At 62.4% G+C, this 14843-nt stretch overlaps 1 protein-coding gene across 1 annotated transcript in view; it reads left to right on the top strand.

The window, feature by feature from the left end:
• The window catches only part of PLXNA1 (plexin A1), a 43873-nt gene extending 29293 nt beyond the window's left edge, over positions 1-14580 (top strand). Inside the window, exons 21-31 of the mRNA XM_080821611.1 lie at positions 1421-1677; positions 1929-1995; positions 4613-4759; positions 4866-5025; positions 5855-5958; positions 6232-6328; positions 6673-6863; positions 7051-7220; positions 8980-9192; positions 9306-9456; positions 11146-14580. Of these exons, the coding sequence (XP_080677737.1) occupies positions 1421-1677; positions 1929-1995; positions 4613-4759; positions 4866-5025; positions 5855-5958; positions 6232-6328; positions 6673-6863; positions 7051-7220; positions 8980-9192; positions 9306-9456; positions 11146-11241 (1653 nt within the window). The 3' untranslated portion in view covers positions 11242-14580. The remainder of the gene's footprint in view (positions 1-1420; positions 1678-1928; positions 1996-4612; positions 4760-4865; positions 5026-5854; positions 5959-6231; positions 6329-6672; positions 6864-7050; positions 7221-8979; positions 9193-9305; positions 9457-11145) is intronic.
• The last annotated feature ends 263 nt before the right edge of the window (positions 14581-14843 follow it).

Here is a 14843-nt window from a genome sequence, read left to right on the forward strand (position 1 = left end):
ACGGGGACGTCTGCCTGCTCCTGGGACCCCTGGGGGATGACCCAGACGGGTTGGAAGAGGCCCTGGGAGGCAGGGCCCTCGGCTCCCTGTAGTGCTTCTGCTGTGGTGGGGAGACGGGCCTGGTGGGGGCCTGGGGCGGGGCTGGCCCGCATTCCAGCCAGTCGCCCTGGCTGGAGCTCTGGCTCACTGGGGCCTGCCTCTGTTCCAGTGAGGCCTTGGGTGTGTTGTGTGCCACAGTGCCCATTCACGGGGCAGGAGGCTGCTGCTGTGTGGGCTGGGAGGTAGGGGGCCCAGCAGGAGTTTGCATGGCTCTTTGGGGTAAGTGTGGGGCTGATGGCAGAATGGTGGCCCTCATGGAGCTGGGCTTTTGGTTTGTGGAGCTGTTGACGGTACTCGGGCTATGGGCGTGAGCTTGCTGAGAGGAAGAGGGCTGGCTCCGAAGTCCTCTACGGGCTCCCCAGAGGCAGGCTAGGAGCCCAGTCCTCAGCTAGGAACAGCAGGGGCTCAGCAAATCAGCTCGGTCATGCCATCTGGCCGAGGGCATCCCATCTCTGCACGCTTTGGATGTGGGGGAGCCCATTCCCTGTCGCAGCTCCATTGGTGAGTAGTCCGTCTTGAGCTCTGCTGGAACGGGCCTTCCTGTCACTCTGGCTCAGGCCCGGATAACCAGAGCTGCTCAGCAGCTCCTCATCCCTGGGATGGCTGCCACGTTGAGGGCTCCACGTGCTTTATCACGTCTCTTTCCTGATGTGACCATCTGCTGTGTCAGTGAATGTTCTCTTAGTTATGACTGTATTCTACTTGGGTCTTGTCACCTATCTGCCTGGGCTGGTAGCAGTGGCACCAGCAGCTTCCAGCATAGTCTGGTGGGGAATCTCCTGTTTTGCTGCGCATGAGAGAGAGAGTAGGGTCCCTAGAGCCAGCCATGCCTGCATTCCACCCCCTTTCCCCACTTCCATGTCACATGGCCCTGAACAAGCCTCTTTCTCTTCTGGACTTCGTTGTCCTCTGTGGTGTGGGGACGGTGATTTCTGTTGTGAGTGCAGACTGAGACGTGGCTGTGCTTTGCTGGTGCCCAGCAGATGGGGCATTGAGTTCAGCTTCCTCCTAGCTAAGGGAGAAAGGCTGCAGGAGATGGTGGTTCCAGGGTCCAACTGCAAGGAGGGTGGCCCTCGTTCTGCACCTTGCGCTGACACTGGTCTGCCCTGGCCCCTGCCTGTGATGGGCTTCTCAAGTAGCTTCCTGAACACATTCCCTCTGCCGAGGACAGTTGAGGCCCCGGGACCTGTTAGGGGCCCGTGTCACCCTCTTGCAAGGCCCCTTCTCTGGCCCTGCCTTCAGCCTTCCTGTCCTGCCTCTCGTGTAGGGGCCGGGTGCTCCTCCGGGTCTGAGTGTGCCCACGGGCTGCCCCCTCCCCCAGGTGCAGGCCAATGTGGAGAAGTCGCTGACGCTGTTCGGGCAGCTGCTCACCAAGAAGCACTTCCTGCTGACCTTCATCCGCACGCTGGAGGCGCAGCGCAGCTTCTCCATGCGGGACCGGGGCAATGTGGCCTCGCTCATCATGACGGCCCTGCAGGGTGAGATGGAGTACGCCACGGGGGTGCTCAAGCAGCTTCTGTCCGACCTCATCGAGAAGAACCTAGAGAGCAAGAACCACCCCAAGCTGCTGCTGCGGCGGTGAGCCCAGACTTCTGCCTGTGGACACGGGAGGCCAAGCCAGCGTGTTGGGTGCGGGGACCCTGCCCCGGGCCATGCCACTTCGGGCACCCGGCGGCACCAAGCCATAGTGGTCCTGCTCAGAAGCCGGGCTCTCTGGGGCAGAGGGCTAGGGTTTCCAGGGCAGCCCCTTCAGCGCCCCGGGCAGCGGTGGGGCGGGCGCAGTGGGCGGTGGAGTCAAGCCCCCACCCCCGTCCATGTTGTGCCCCCAGGACTGAGTCAGTGGCAGAGAAGATGCTGACCAACTGGTTCACCTTCCTTTTGTATAAATTCCTAAAGGTAGGTGGCGGCTGAGGAGGAGGGAACGTCCGAGATGGGGTGTCGGGCAGGCGGATGGGCTCAAGGGCAACAGAAGGGAGAGGGATGGGCCGGGGGGGTGGGGCGTCTCAGCCCAGAGGGGCTCAGTTTGGGACTGGTTCTCAGCAGGAACTCCCCCAGGACATGTGTCCCGTTAGCCTCTTTCCTCCTCCTCCTCCTGGAGGCTGACCATACCTCACCCAGCCCCGAGGCAGGAGCGGACACCCCAGAGGTGGTGAGCGTCTGGCTGAGCTGGAGTTTGGACCCAGGCCCACGTCTCAGTGGCGGGGGCCAGGGATGGAGGGGATGTCTGGGCAGGGGCTTCTGTGTGTCTAGCACCCAGTGCTGGCCAGCCTTGGGGGCTCTTGTTGGTGACTGTTTTTGGGAGAGGGTGGCTGCCTGGGCCTTCTCTGTTGCCTGGACAGGCCTCCACCCTCAGAAGACGAGCCCTGGAGGCCCATGGCTAGCTTCAGAAAGGGGTGGAGGCTGGCTACAGGTCCAGGTGGGTTTTGTTTGGGATGTGAGTAGTGAGACTGGTTACTCGCCATTTAGAAATAAGATGATTCAGACATAAATGTCTGGCTTCCCTTAAAATCTGAAGGCTTGGCAGACAGGCCCGCAGTCTTGAGAGGTGGGGGGTGGTGGGGCCCTGTTGTGGCCCAGTGTGCATGCTTCGCGTGTGCTCCTGCCTGGTCTCCGGTGTCTGGTTGATGCCCTGCAGGTGGCCAGGGTCATAGGCAGTGGGGACCGGGGGCCGTGGGTGGGGGCTGGCACAGGTAGCCTGGGGCTCACTTAGACTGTGGTTGCTTCTTGGCTGTGGACCTCAGTTGTCGGGGTTCTCACTGAGTCGGGGATAGCGGCGGACCCTTGGAGGTCAAGCAGACCCCTTGGAGGTGCCTAGGGCAGGGTCTTACCCTGAGTTGGGGGGAGAGGTATGGATGGGGCACGAGGGCAGGTGAGAAGGGGCAGGAAGTCAGGCGGATGAGGGACTTGAGCACAAGTGTGAAGGAAGGGAAGGAGTTAGCCAGACCAGGGGAGAAAGGCCCTCTCGAGGTGCGTGCCAGCTCCAACCTGGGGAAGCCAGGGGAGCCGAGCCAGGGCTTGTCCCGTGGGGCCCACGGTGGGAGGGGACAGCAGCACTCTCAGAATCCTGGGCATATAGCAGGTGCCCTGTAAGCGATGTTACTGTTGCACAGAACTGGTGGCCAGTGACAGACTCGTGCCCTTCTTGGGGAAACTCGCTTCTGTGCAGATTGCGAAGAGTACTTACGTGCTTATAAAATGGTGCTCTGTAAGCTGAGGAAAGCCCTGCCTCTGTTCCTCCCTGTCTGGCCCTGACTCTCTGCCCCCAGAGAAAGGGGCCTCATTCTGACATCCGGTCTGAGAAGCTGGGTTGGCTGTGTGTGTGCTGTGTGAGTGGGACTCTGGAGCCACAGACGGATGGGGTGCATGGGCCTGGTGCCATCTGAGGGATGTACTTTAGAATCGCCATCGGGGCCTGCTTTGTGGAGGGGCGGAGACATGGGGGAGGGTGAGTAGAGGGACAGGGACAGGGAGGCCACGTTTACTCAGAGCACCCCTTCTTTCCAATTCCTGTTTGCCCCTTCACCATGCACATGAGGGAACATGCTGGGCCGGAGGGGATGGCCCAGGGCCACGAGGGGGCAGATGACCATGCTGGGACTCCCTGCCCGTACCTGCTGCAAGGCCGGGTGCCTGAGACTGGCCTGGGCTGCCTTTGTCCACAGCAGAGACCTTGGGAGAAATTTCTGGTTGTAGGGACAAGCGGAGGCAGAGGCTCTGAGGCAGGGGCACGCTGAGCTGTTGGACGTGTAGGCAATGGCCTTGGTGGCCACAGTGTGGGGAACCAGAGGGAAAGTGGTCAGAGGCAGGGGCAAAGCAGACTTGTCCCAAGTGCCGGGGGCCCCCCCTCAGGGCGTCTTGGCCATGGACTCCTCTGTCCCACAGTGCTGGACAGTCGCTGCTCTGGGTCAGTGTGTCTGCACCCATGGTTGCATTGGCTTACTGCCCTCCGGTGATGGAAGGAGGGACGGTCCTCTGCCTGCAGGGCTGGGTCCCAGCTGGGTGGCCTCCGACATCCAGCCCGCCACCTTGGTCAATGCTGTGCGGCCCAGGGGCCACCGTGCCTGGGGCTGTGGGGTGGGCCCGGGAGCCTAGGCTTTGTCCTGTGTGTGGTGCTGGCTGCTCCTGTCGGGCTCCGACAAGCGGGGTTCTGGAGCACAGGCAGGAGGCTGTGGTTCTGGGCCCACTGAGGCCTGAACTGGGGAAGCTTCAGGGGGGAGTGTATCAGCCTGGGTCTTACTTGGCATAAACCCAGCTTGGCCATGAGGCATTTCTCTCCATGTGCTCCCAGCCCTCGTGGTTGAGGTCACGCTGGAGTTTTCACTTGGAAGCTCATAGGGGCAGCTTGAGTGGCCCATTTATTCTCTTGCACTGTCTTCATGGGGCTCTCAAACCAGGGTTCCGCTTGCCTCTTTCATTGCGGGAAGCGTGCACACAGCTGCGTGGGGGGCGGGGCGGGGAGAGGCGGAAGCCCCCAGGTATCCTGGACGCTGCCTGACCCACCTGCCCACTGCAGGAGTGCGCGGGGGAGCCGCTCTTCATGCTCTACTGCGCCATCAAGCAGCAGATGGAGAAGGGCCCCATCGACGCCATCACGGGCGAGGCCCGCTACTCCCTGAGCGAGGACAAGCTCATCCGGCAGCAGATCGACTACAAGACCCTGGTGAGCGTGAGCCCGGCCATCCCATGCAGCCCGTGCCCCCCCCCCCCCCGGCAGCGTGCGCCCCTGGAGAGCCAGGGTTTGACACGGCCCCCTTCCCTGCCCGCAGACCCTGAACTGTGTGAACCCCGAGAACGAGAATGCGCCGGAGGTGCCGGTGAAGGGGCTGAACTGCGACACGGTGACTCAAGTCAAGGAGAAGCTGCTGGATGCCGTGTACAAGGGCGTCCCCTACTCCCAGCGGCCAAAGGCTGGGGACATGGACCTGGGTGAGCCTGGCTGTGGCTTGGCAGTGGTGCCACTGGGGGGCTCCGGGAAGTTAGGCTCTATGAGCCTGAGGTCGCAGGGCAGCCCCGGGGTACTGTCAGAGGCCACAGGCAGTGAGCCGGACGCTGGGTGCTGGTCTGGAGGTGCTGGAAGCCATGGGGGATTCTGCGGGAAGGGCTGTGGTCTGGGCTGAGCTCTGGGAAGTTGCTGCTGGCCAGGGTGGAGGGGAGAAGCAGGAGGTCCGCTTCAGGAGCCACTGTCCTTCGGGGGAGAGAGGCAGGGAGTGGGTTCCTGTGCACCGTAGGAACTGGGAGGCTGTCAGAGCTGGCATGGGGGGCCACTTGGCTCCTGAGCCGGACAGGTAGGGGCATCTGCAGAGCTGGAAGGGCTAGAGCAGGCAGCAGAGGTAGAGGGCCTGGGGGTCCCGTGGTAGCAGTGACCAGAGAAGCCAGTGCTGGGGCCTTAAATACCAGGCCGAGGAGGTGGCCTAGAGCCCTGGAAGGCAGGACATACCCACAGCAGGGCAGCTGCCGTGGGGCGGGGGTAGGGCTGCCAGAGGAAGTGTGGGCGGGGCAGGGTCTCCCTTCAGTGGTGTGTGTGTCCTGCTCAGAGCCAGAGCTGGGAAGTGAGCCTAGCCTCGAGGAGGGGAGAAGCCTTGTGTCTCCCTTACTCTGCTGTTCCAGGCCTCTCACTGAGTGTCCACAGGGCACCCTGTCCCCTCGGGGCCTGTCCGTCCCCTCCGCTGGGAGAGGCCTGGATCTGGCAGAGGGAGCAGTAGGTGGGAGGCGCCTGCCCCAGTGGCCTGCCCCTCCAGCGCTCTCTTCCCTCCAGAGTGGCGCCAAGGCCGCATGGCCCGCATCATCCTGCAAGACGAGGATGTCACCACCAAGATCGACAACGACTGGAAGAGGCTGAACACGCTGGCTCACTACCAGGTGACCCCCCCCAACTTCCTGACTCTCTGGCCAAGGCGTGGCCTCTCCTCCTGGGGCTCCGGGGCAGTGCAGGAGCCAGTGTCCAGGCCCCTCTGGCTCTGGGCAGTACATCCCAAGAAGAGGATATAGGGGCCCACACAGCCCTGCAGGTGCACTGCTGGGGAAACTGAGGCTTGGAGCAGTGAGGCGACTGGCCTCCAGGCTCAGAACCGGAACAGGGTTGTCCTCTGGGCCTGATGAGGGGTCACATGTCTCCTGGTCCTCGGCCTGCAGGTGACAGATGGGTCCTCGGTGGCCCTGGTGCCCAAGCAGACATCCGCCTACAATATCTCCAACTCGTCCACCTTTACCAAGTCTCTCAGCAGATACGGTGAGTGGGTACATGGGGACAGCAGGGCCAACAGGCCTGGATGGGCGCCTCCCCACGGCTCCCTGCCACAGGCTGGGACGGGGCTTCTTCGTGGCTCGTCACTTGGAGAGATGGCTTTTCCCTCCAACGTGGAGGCTCCCTTTCCCCAGATCATGCATTAGTGGTCCTTTCTGCCATCGCCTCAATGTCTCTATCTGTCCCCAGCAACCCAGGGCGGTGGGGCTATTGACTCCACTGTTTCCAGCTCGGATGGGGGAGCTGCCAAGGCCGCCCAGCCAGCAGCAGGGTGGGCATGGGTGCTAGGCATGGAGAGGGCGCCCCACTGACAGCTGGGGTCCCCACAGAGAGCATGCTGCGCACAGCCAGCAGCCCCGACAGCCTGCGCTCACGCACCCCCATGATCACGCCCGACCTGGAGAGTGGCACCAAGCTGTGGCACCTGGTGAAGAACCACGACCACCTGGATCAGCGGGAGGGTGACCGAGGCAGCAAGATGGTCTCAGAGATCTACCTGACGCGGCTGCTGGCCACCAAAGTAGGCCTTGGTGGGCGAGTGGTGGGACGTGGCAGGGACACCCAGGCCCAGGCCTCAGAAAGCCGTGGTCAGAGTAGATCCCCTCCCCCTTGTCCTTATCCTATGGCCACACAGGCCTGGGTGCCCCAGAAGGCGAGGGGGCAGCTCGGTGGCCCTCCTGGAGCTCTGTGCCCTCTCCTGCCTACAGGGCACGCTCCAGAAGTTTGTGGACGACCTATTCGAGACCATCTTCAGCACAGCGCACCGGGGCTCAGCCCTGCCGCTGGCCATCAAGTACATGTTCGACTTCCTGGACGAGCAGGCCGACCAGCACCAGATCCACGACTCCGACGTGCGCCACACGTGGAAGAGCAACTGGTGGGTTCCGGAGGGCCGGCGCGGCGGGTGCAGGGGTATGGCCCGGGCGCAGGGGATCGGGCTGGGGAAGGTGGGGGCTACGGGGCCTAGGGGGGCTGGCCCCAGGGACAGGTTTGCCCAGGTGAGGAGAGAGGCCCCCAGGCTCACAACACCCACGCTGAGGCCAGCCCCTCGGTGGGCGAGCCTTCCTGGTTCACCCATCTTGGGGCCGCCTGCCGCCTCTCCGCCCAGGTCCTCTGCTCCAACTTGCAGGACCTGCCTTAGGGGTGAGAGGTGGACATGTGTGTGTGTGTGTGTGTGTGTGTGTGTGTGCGCCTGTGCATTCACGAGTGTCTCTGGGTGTGTGTGGCTGTGTGAGGGTGTGTGAGTGTGGGCTTGTGTGTGAGAAGCCGGAGCGGTGGAATGGGCCATGCTGGCGGGCTGCAGTGAGGAGGACAGTGAGAGCCAGCGCTCCTGAAGCTCTCTTCCCGCCCCCCCACAGGGCCAACAGCCACTGCCCATGCTGGCTTTCGTCTCTCTGAACTTGACCTTGGGCCCTTGGCACCATTCGCCCTATCCTTACAGGAGCTCCCGTGCCTTTGGCCTCTGGCCTTTTCCTCCCTTGTCCCCTGGTGACCTTAGCCCTCCTAGGACTTTGAGCTCTACACGCTGCTGCTTCACAAATCTGGGATGGAGTCTTGGCCCTTGTTGGGGCCTCCAGCTCCACCTGTGCTCTGTGAGAGGGTTCCATGGGGCACTAGAGAGGAGGCAGCACTGTACAGGTCTGGGTCGTCCAGGGTAATTTTCTGTGATGATGGAACGTTCTAGATCTGTGCTGTTCAGAGCCTTGGCTAGCGGCCATGTAACACTACTGAGCATTTGATATAGAATGAGTGCAACTAAAAATCTGGATTTTTAACTTTATTTGATTCTTTTTATTTTTATTTATTTGTTTTTAAAAGATTTATTTACTTATTTATTTGACAGAGATCATAAGTAGGCAGAGAGGCAGGCAGAGAGAGAGAGAGAGGAGGAGGAAGCAGGCTCCCCTCTGAACAGAGAGCCCAACTCGGGGCCCGATTCCAGGACCCTGGGAACATGACCTGAGCCAAAGGCAGAGGTTTTAACCCACTGAGCCACCCAGGTGCCCTAATTCTTTTTAATTTAAACAGTTAACATGGGCTAGTGGCTTGTGCATACCTTAGCTGATGGCTGTCCCAGAGGGGGATTTTGGATGAAGAGGTCAGCTCTCTGTGGGGCTGTGTCTCCTGGACCCCTTCCCGGTCTTGCTTCCAGGGCCCATCTGGGTAGGAGGGGTGAGCCAGCCCAGGTGTGACCTGCCTTGGTGGTGAGCCTTCCCCTGGAGGGGAGCCTGTCTCGGTGTGAGCCAGCCCCGCGGTGTGCCTGCATGAGTGTGTGCCTTTCATGGGGGTGAGCCAGCCCAGCTGTGTGTGTGACCCTGATGTGAGCAGGCCTAGGAGGGCTGTGGCCATGTGCAGGGGGAACCCAAAGGTGAGGGGGCACTGTTGGGTCTGTACGTCTCACCTATGTGTGCCTGTGGATGGGGGGCTACCCTTCAGGAGGTCCTGGGAGGTAAGGATGCACTCACCGGGAGTCCTGGCTCTCTCGGGGCCTCAGTTTCCCCACGTCTGCGGATGTCCAAGACCAGTGTGAGGGTTGGAGCCAGGAGGACTGCAGGCCCTTGGGATGGGCCCTTCCCTGTGCCAACCAGAAGGGACACCGAGGCCCTGTCTGACTGTGCACCTGGGCACACCCACAGCTTGCCTCTGCGCTTCTGGGTGAACGTGATCAAGAACCCGCAGTTCGTGTTCGACATCCACAAGAGCAGCATCACAGACGCCTGTTTGTCCGTGGTGGCCCAGACCTTCATGGACTCCTGCTCCACATCTGAGCACAAGCTGGGCAAGGACTCGCCCTCCAACAAACTGCTCTACGCCAAGGACATCCCCAACTACAAGAGCTGGGTGGAGAGGTAGGCAGCACCTGATGGGCAGGCAGGCGGGGGAGGGGCCAGGTGTCCGCTCACCATCCCCCTGCTGCCCTCGGCCCATCTGCTGCCCCGGCCCACCTGCCGCCCCCCCACAGGTACTACGCGGACATTGCCAAGATGCCCGCCATCAGCGACCAGGACATGAGCGCCTACCTGGCGGAGCAGTCGCGGCTGCACCTGAGCCAGTTCAACAGCATGAGCGCCTTGCACGAGATCTATTCCTACATCACCAAGTACAAGGACGAGGTGAGCATGTGCGCTGGTTCTTGCCTGCCCGGCTCAGACCCCTGCCCGATGCTGCCAGGCACACGCCCCCTGACAAAGCCCTTGCAGCTACCCCGGCCCCTCCCCATGTCTCAGGCTGGCCGGGCGCCCGCTGTTCCCCCTCTGCACCCCGACTGGCCTCCTTGCTCATTAGGGCAGGGAGGGAATGCTGTCGTGGCTCCCTGCCAGGCCTGGGCTCCACTAGCTCAGGGATCGTGCTTCTGGTCACCATGGGGCGTGGGGGAGTGGATGGCTGTGTCTTTCCCAGGTGGTGACTGTGCCCTAAGGGCCCTGTTTGCAGGATTTATCGGCCTGGGTGGCTGTCTCCAGGGCAGGGCAGTGGGTTTTTCCTCAGGTTTCAGCACCTTCCCCCACTGACTTGGAGTGAGGCTTCAGGAGGCCTCCTAGGCATCTGTGCTGATCTGGGGCTCCCTGAGCTGTCTGGGGAGGGAAGATGGACTTACAGGCTGGACTGGAGAAGACACAGAGGCCTAGAGCAGCAGGATGGGCCTGGCCAGCGCTAGGGCCTTGAGGCCAGTGTGGGCTCTGTGGCAGGACCACAGAGGCCAGGGTGCTGAATCAGCTGGCCCTGGGGGAGGAGTAGGGAAGGCTGAGGTGGGGTTCGTCCCTTGGTGTGCAGGCCTCAGGGAACTTGGGCCGTTCCCCGAGTGAGATGGGCAGTCAGGGTTTGGAGCCGTGATTGGACTACCAGATAGCCGGGGACGAGAGGGAGGCAGGGACCAGCAGAGGCTGCAGCCATGCTGCTGGGCCATGGGGTTCAGGGGCTGGGTGTTGCCTCTCTTGACTGGGTGTGGGCCGATCTCCAGACCTGTGGCTGAGTGACAGGAAGTAGGGCAGGCTGCAGGAGGTATGGGTCTCAGGGGCGTCCAGCTGTTCAAGCGTGAGGGGGCAGACTGGAGAGTGCAAGAGTCCCGGGCTCTGGGCCCAAGTGTGGGGTTCGCAGCTGAGAGAACCTATGTAGGAGTGGAGGAGGCGGCCGCAGAGGTGAGTCCAGAGCCAGGAGGGGCAGGCAGAGCCTTGGGACTGAGAGCCGGGGACAGGCCACGGCCGACGGCCAAGTGCCGAGGAGGACAAGTGACCTGCAGGGTGGGGACTGAAGCCCACCTTCTTGCGGCCCTCGAGGGGAAGCAGGAGGAGCTAGCAGTCCTTTCTGAGCAGTCCTCCTATAAGGGGTGCAGAGAAACAGGAGGTGGGTTGGGGGACTTGGGTGCAGGGAGGTGGCGGCGGGCTGTGTGCTGGAGGGCTGATGGCCAACAGGACCCAGGAGCATGGGCAGAGGGTCCAGCAAGCGCTCAGTGCCTCAGGCGGAGCTGGGGTGCAGAGCAGGCTGTGAGAGGTGTCCACGCCCCACGAGGCCAGGCCCTGCTCAGACAGACCTGCACTGAGAGGGCTCCAAGGGCTGGCTCTGATGAAAGCCCGGGTTGGGGGACAGGGTCAGTGTACTGACCTCGGGGACTCATTCTCCACACGGGGATCCTAGGAGTCCAGGCTCAACCCAGGCCCATCAGCGCGGTGCCGGCTCCAGAGTCCCTGCGGGTCGTGGCAGGGTGACATGCTCCCTGGGCACCCCCCGCCCTGAGATTCTGTGTACCCACCCCATGGGAGCAGGCAGCCCTGGCCAGGCCCGCTGACGCCCACCTCCCCCTGTAGATCCTGACAGCCCTGGAGAAGGACGAGCAGGCGCGGCGGCAGCGGCTCCGGAGCAAGCTGGAGCAGGTGGTGGACACGATGGCCCTGAGCAGCTGAGACCCTTGGCCATCACCGCCCAGCGGGAGTTGAGCGAGAGGGCCCGCATGGGTGGCCTCTGTCCGGCAGCCAGAGCTGGGAGGCCTCGGAGGCAGCCTCGCCCCCAACTGTGCCTCTGCCAGGGCGCTCGGGGCCGGGCGTGTGGTCCTGCATCCTCCTGGTTCTCCACCTCCTCTTCCTGCCTGGCGAGGGCCCCGGTTCTTCGTGGTGTGGGTGGCCGTGCCTGCAGCACCTCCCGTGCCCAGAGCTGCTCACCACAGGGCGGGTGGGGGGAGCCCCGGTGTGACCAGGGACTTCTCGGGAGGAGAGGGTGACCACCGAGGACCTGGGGGGTATGGCTGGAGCCCTCTGGGAAGGGGATAGCTGGCCTGGTCCATCTCCTCGAGGCTGTGCTGCTGAGGTCAGAAGGGCCAGGACGAGGGGCAAAGGAGGGCACCCGCCGTTCCTGGCATCCTGCGCAGAGTGGGAGGCCCGGGCCCCGGATGGCATCCCCGGGGGAGGCTGAAGTCATCCACCTGCCGCTGCCCACCTGCTGCGTCTGGCACCCCCAACACTCGCTGCTGCACCACCGCCACCGTCCTCCCAATTCACCGCGTGCTCTCCGCGGCCGCGGCCGAGGCCGGAGCGCCACGTCAACCTCGCTCAGACAGGCCCCAGCTCCCTCCTATGGAGGGGCTGCAGAACAGCTCGCTCAGCGCCCCCGTGTGACTTCCAGAAGGACTCGGTGACTCCTCTCCTGTCCTCAGGGCTGTGCCTCTGGGAGCCACTGGGGCCTGGGGCTCCGGGCCATGAGCGCACATTCCCATTATTTATTCCCCCGCAACGCCGCTCCTGGCACCAGCCCCTGGGTGGGCTGTGCTCTCCCCGGCCGCGTGGGGCTTGGGAGCAGCCCCCGGCCACTCTTCTCCCTCATACTCCTCTGTGTCCCCTGCTCTCCATGCCCACCTTCAGCGGCTTCCGGTCCAGCATCTCTGCAGTGCCCCTCAGGGGCGGCGGGACATCTGGGGGACTTGTTTTGGTTTTTTTTTTAGGGGAACTCTCTGGGTGGGCACTAGGGGCTGTATCAGGGCCCCTGGGAGTAGGACACAGTGACCAGAGGGCCTGGAGGTCGGCTCTGCCCATCCGGCCCTCAGTGAGCAAGAAAGAACACATTTTTAATTAAAAGAACTCTGTACATATATATATATATACACATATATATATATGTGGCTCTAGCCTCAGTCTCCAGCCCCAGTGGGGTCCTGTACAGTTAACTGGAGGAGGAGAAATTTTACGATGTAGAATAAGGAAGTTGAGGCAGTGGGAAAGCAATACCAAATGGTCGTGGAAGTGGCCAGGGCCTCCCTGAGTGGCGCGCCCCCAAGGCCTCTGCCGCCCGACCTGCGGGCCACCCTGTTTTCGTTGTGACGTACAGAGGAAAGAACTCGCCGGCCCCTTGAGCGTCCAGGGCGCGGGGCCGTGGATTCCTGCATGACCGTGCTAGCGTTTAGTCTGACTTGAACTTTTTAAAACTGCAAGTGTTGAATACTAGAGGTTGTTAGACCCCTTTTTTTATGTTTTTTTAATTAATCAGTCACTTGTGAGCTCAAACAAGCGGCCCGGCCCCTTTTCATGATCACTTTTTTGACGGTACTCAAGATTCCCATGGACTTTAAGGGACAGCTAACTGTGGCCAGCCCTGTGCCCACGGGCTGCCTGTCTTGGGGTCCCCCCTCCTAAGCAGAGTGAGCCACACCCTGGAGATCAGGTCAAGGGCCGCTTCCTTCTGTGGGGGAGCTCCATGAAGGCTGAGCACTCCTGGTGCGGGAAGTTGCTGGAACAGGCCAGACGGGGTCCCACGGGCACTGGGCAGGGCTCGGGCCTCCCGATGCAGTGTGTGCCCTGCTGGAGCTCAGGCCAGCCCCCTGCCCCAGCGCAGCCCCTGTGGACTTGTCCCTGGGCAGCCAAGTTGAGGCTGGTCCGGCTGGAGATCTGGCTGTCTTTTGGTAGCCGCTTGCCTTGGCCTAGATTCTCGTCCCCAGGTGCATCCCTGCCTCCCCTCTGATGTTGCCTGGCCGTGCCTGGGGCCAAGCCTCCGTTCCCCTCCCCCCGGAAAGTCTTCCCAGGGTGCCGTCTTCTATGCCAAGCCCCTGTTCTTCCAGTTCTGTGAGGGTCAGGTTGGGGCTCCTCAGCCCCTATGTCCCTCCTGTTCAGAATCCAGTTTTGGCCCCTTCCTCTGCCTTCCCTGGTCCCTGCAGAGCTGAGCCCCTGTGCCTGCCTCTGCGAGGCAACAGGTTCAAGGGTGGGGCCCTCCCCGTGCCCTTGTCACCTGGACGGTGGGCAGGCAGGGCAGTGGTAGCAGAGGGAGGCCAAGCACTTTAGCAGTACCTGTTTACATGCGAGCCCATGGAGCTGGTCCCCAGCCTGCCTCACCCCTGCAGCAGGTCGCATGCCGGCCTTCCTGCTGGTACATGCTGTTAGACCCTGCCTCTTCCTCATCACTACTTCCCACGACCCTCCCAACTCTGCAGCACCCTACCGGCACCTCTGCTCGTCCCTCTGGCAGGGGCTCCCACTCCAGGCTCCGGCACTGGCACGGGGGCCTGGCGGGGGCCTGGAATTGAAGCCCTGCTCTGCGCAACGAGGGTGGGCGCCGTTGCCTGGAGGCCCCTCTGCCGCCCCAGGGCTCGGGGGATCCAGGCCTCAGTGTGGGAAGCAAGGGCTCCCAGCCTGTCCCAGACACTGCTGCTATTGCCTGCTGTAGGCCACGCCTCTCCACCCCCCTGCCTGGCCTTCCCTGTGCTTCCCTGCCCTTCCCCAATTCACAGGGTCTCAGGAGTGCCCCCAGACGACTCACACCTCGGTCTGGGAGCCTGGTCTCTCCATATACCTCGAGCTTGCCCTGTACTCCCCGACCCAGGGCCTGAGGGGCTGGGACTGGGGGCCGTGGAAGAGGGACATGGGGGGCCCAGACGGATGGCCCCAAACCTCCCTCCTGCCCTCCCTGGTTTGGCCTTTGTCAGAGTACCCCCACCCCGGTTCCCCAGTTCTGGATCTGATGGCTCACATCGTTGGTGCTACACAAGCTAGAATAGATATATTTAGAGAGAAAGAAAGATATTTTTAAGACAAAGCCCACAATTAGCTGTCCTTTAACACCACAGAGCCCCCACCCAAAAGAAGAGTGATCGCTTGGCGGGCCAGAGCTGCCCGCCCAGCTAGCGCTGTCCTGCAGGAGCAGCGCGGCTGGTGGGGCGGTCGGCCCGCGGATTGTGTAAATATACGGCTATTTCCTATTTTACTGTTCTTCAGATTTAGTACTTGTAAATACACACACACATTAAGGAGAGATTAAACATTTTTGCTAAACCTCTTGGCTCTGAGTGTTGGTTGCTGGGAGCGCTCGGGGGCGGGGCCTGTGGCCCAGCAGGTGAACCCGACGCTCCAGCCTTGTTGCCTATGTGTCGCCAGGCCCCTTGCCTGCTGGGCTGGGTGCCCGACGGCCCCCAGCGGGGTTCACACCAGCACGGCCCCATCACTCCAGAACTGCCCGCAAGAGGAGGTTCTTGGCCCCCACCGATTTGCCCCGGCCTGGGTGTCTGGGGACCTCGGAGGCACTCTGG

Source organism: Martes martes (assembly GCF_963455335.1).
Source record: "Martes martes genome assembly, chromosome: 1".
NCBI lineage: Eukaryota > Metazoa > Chordata > Mammalia > Carnivora > Mustelidae > Martes > Martes martes.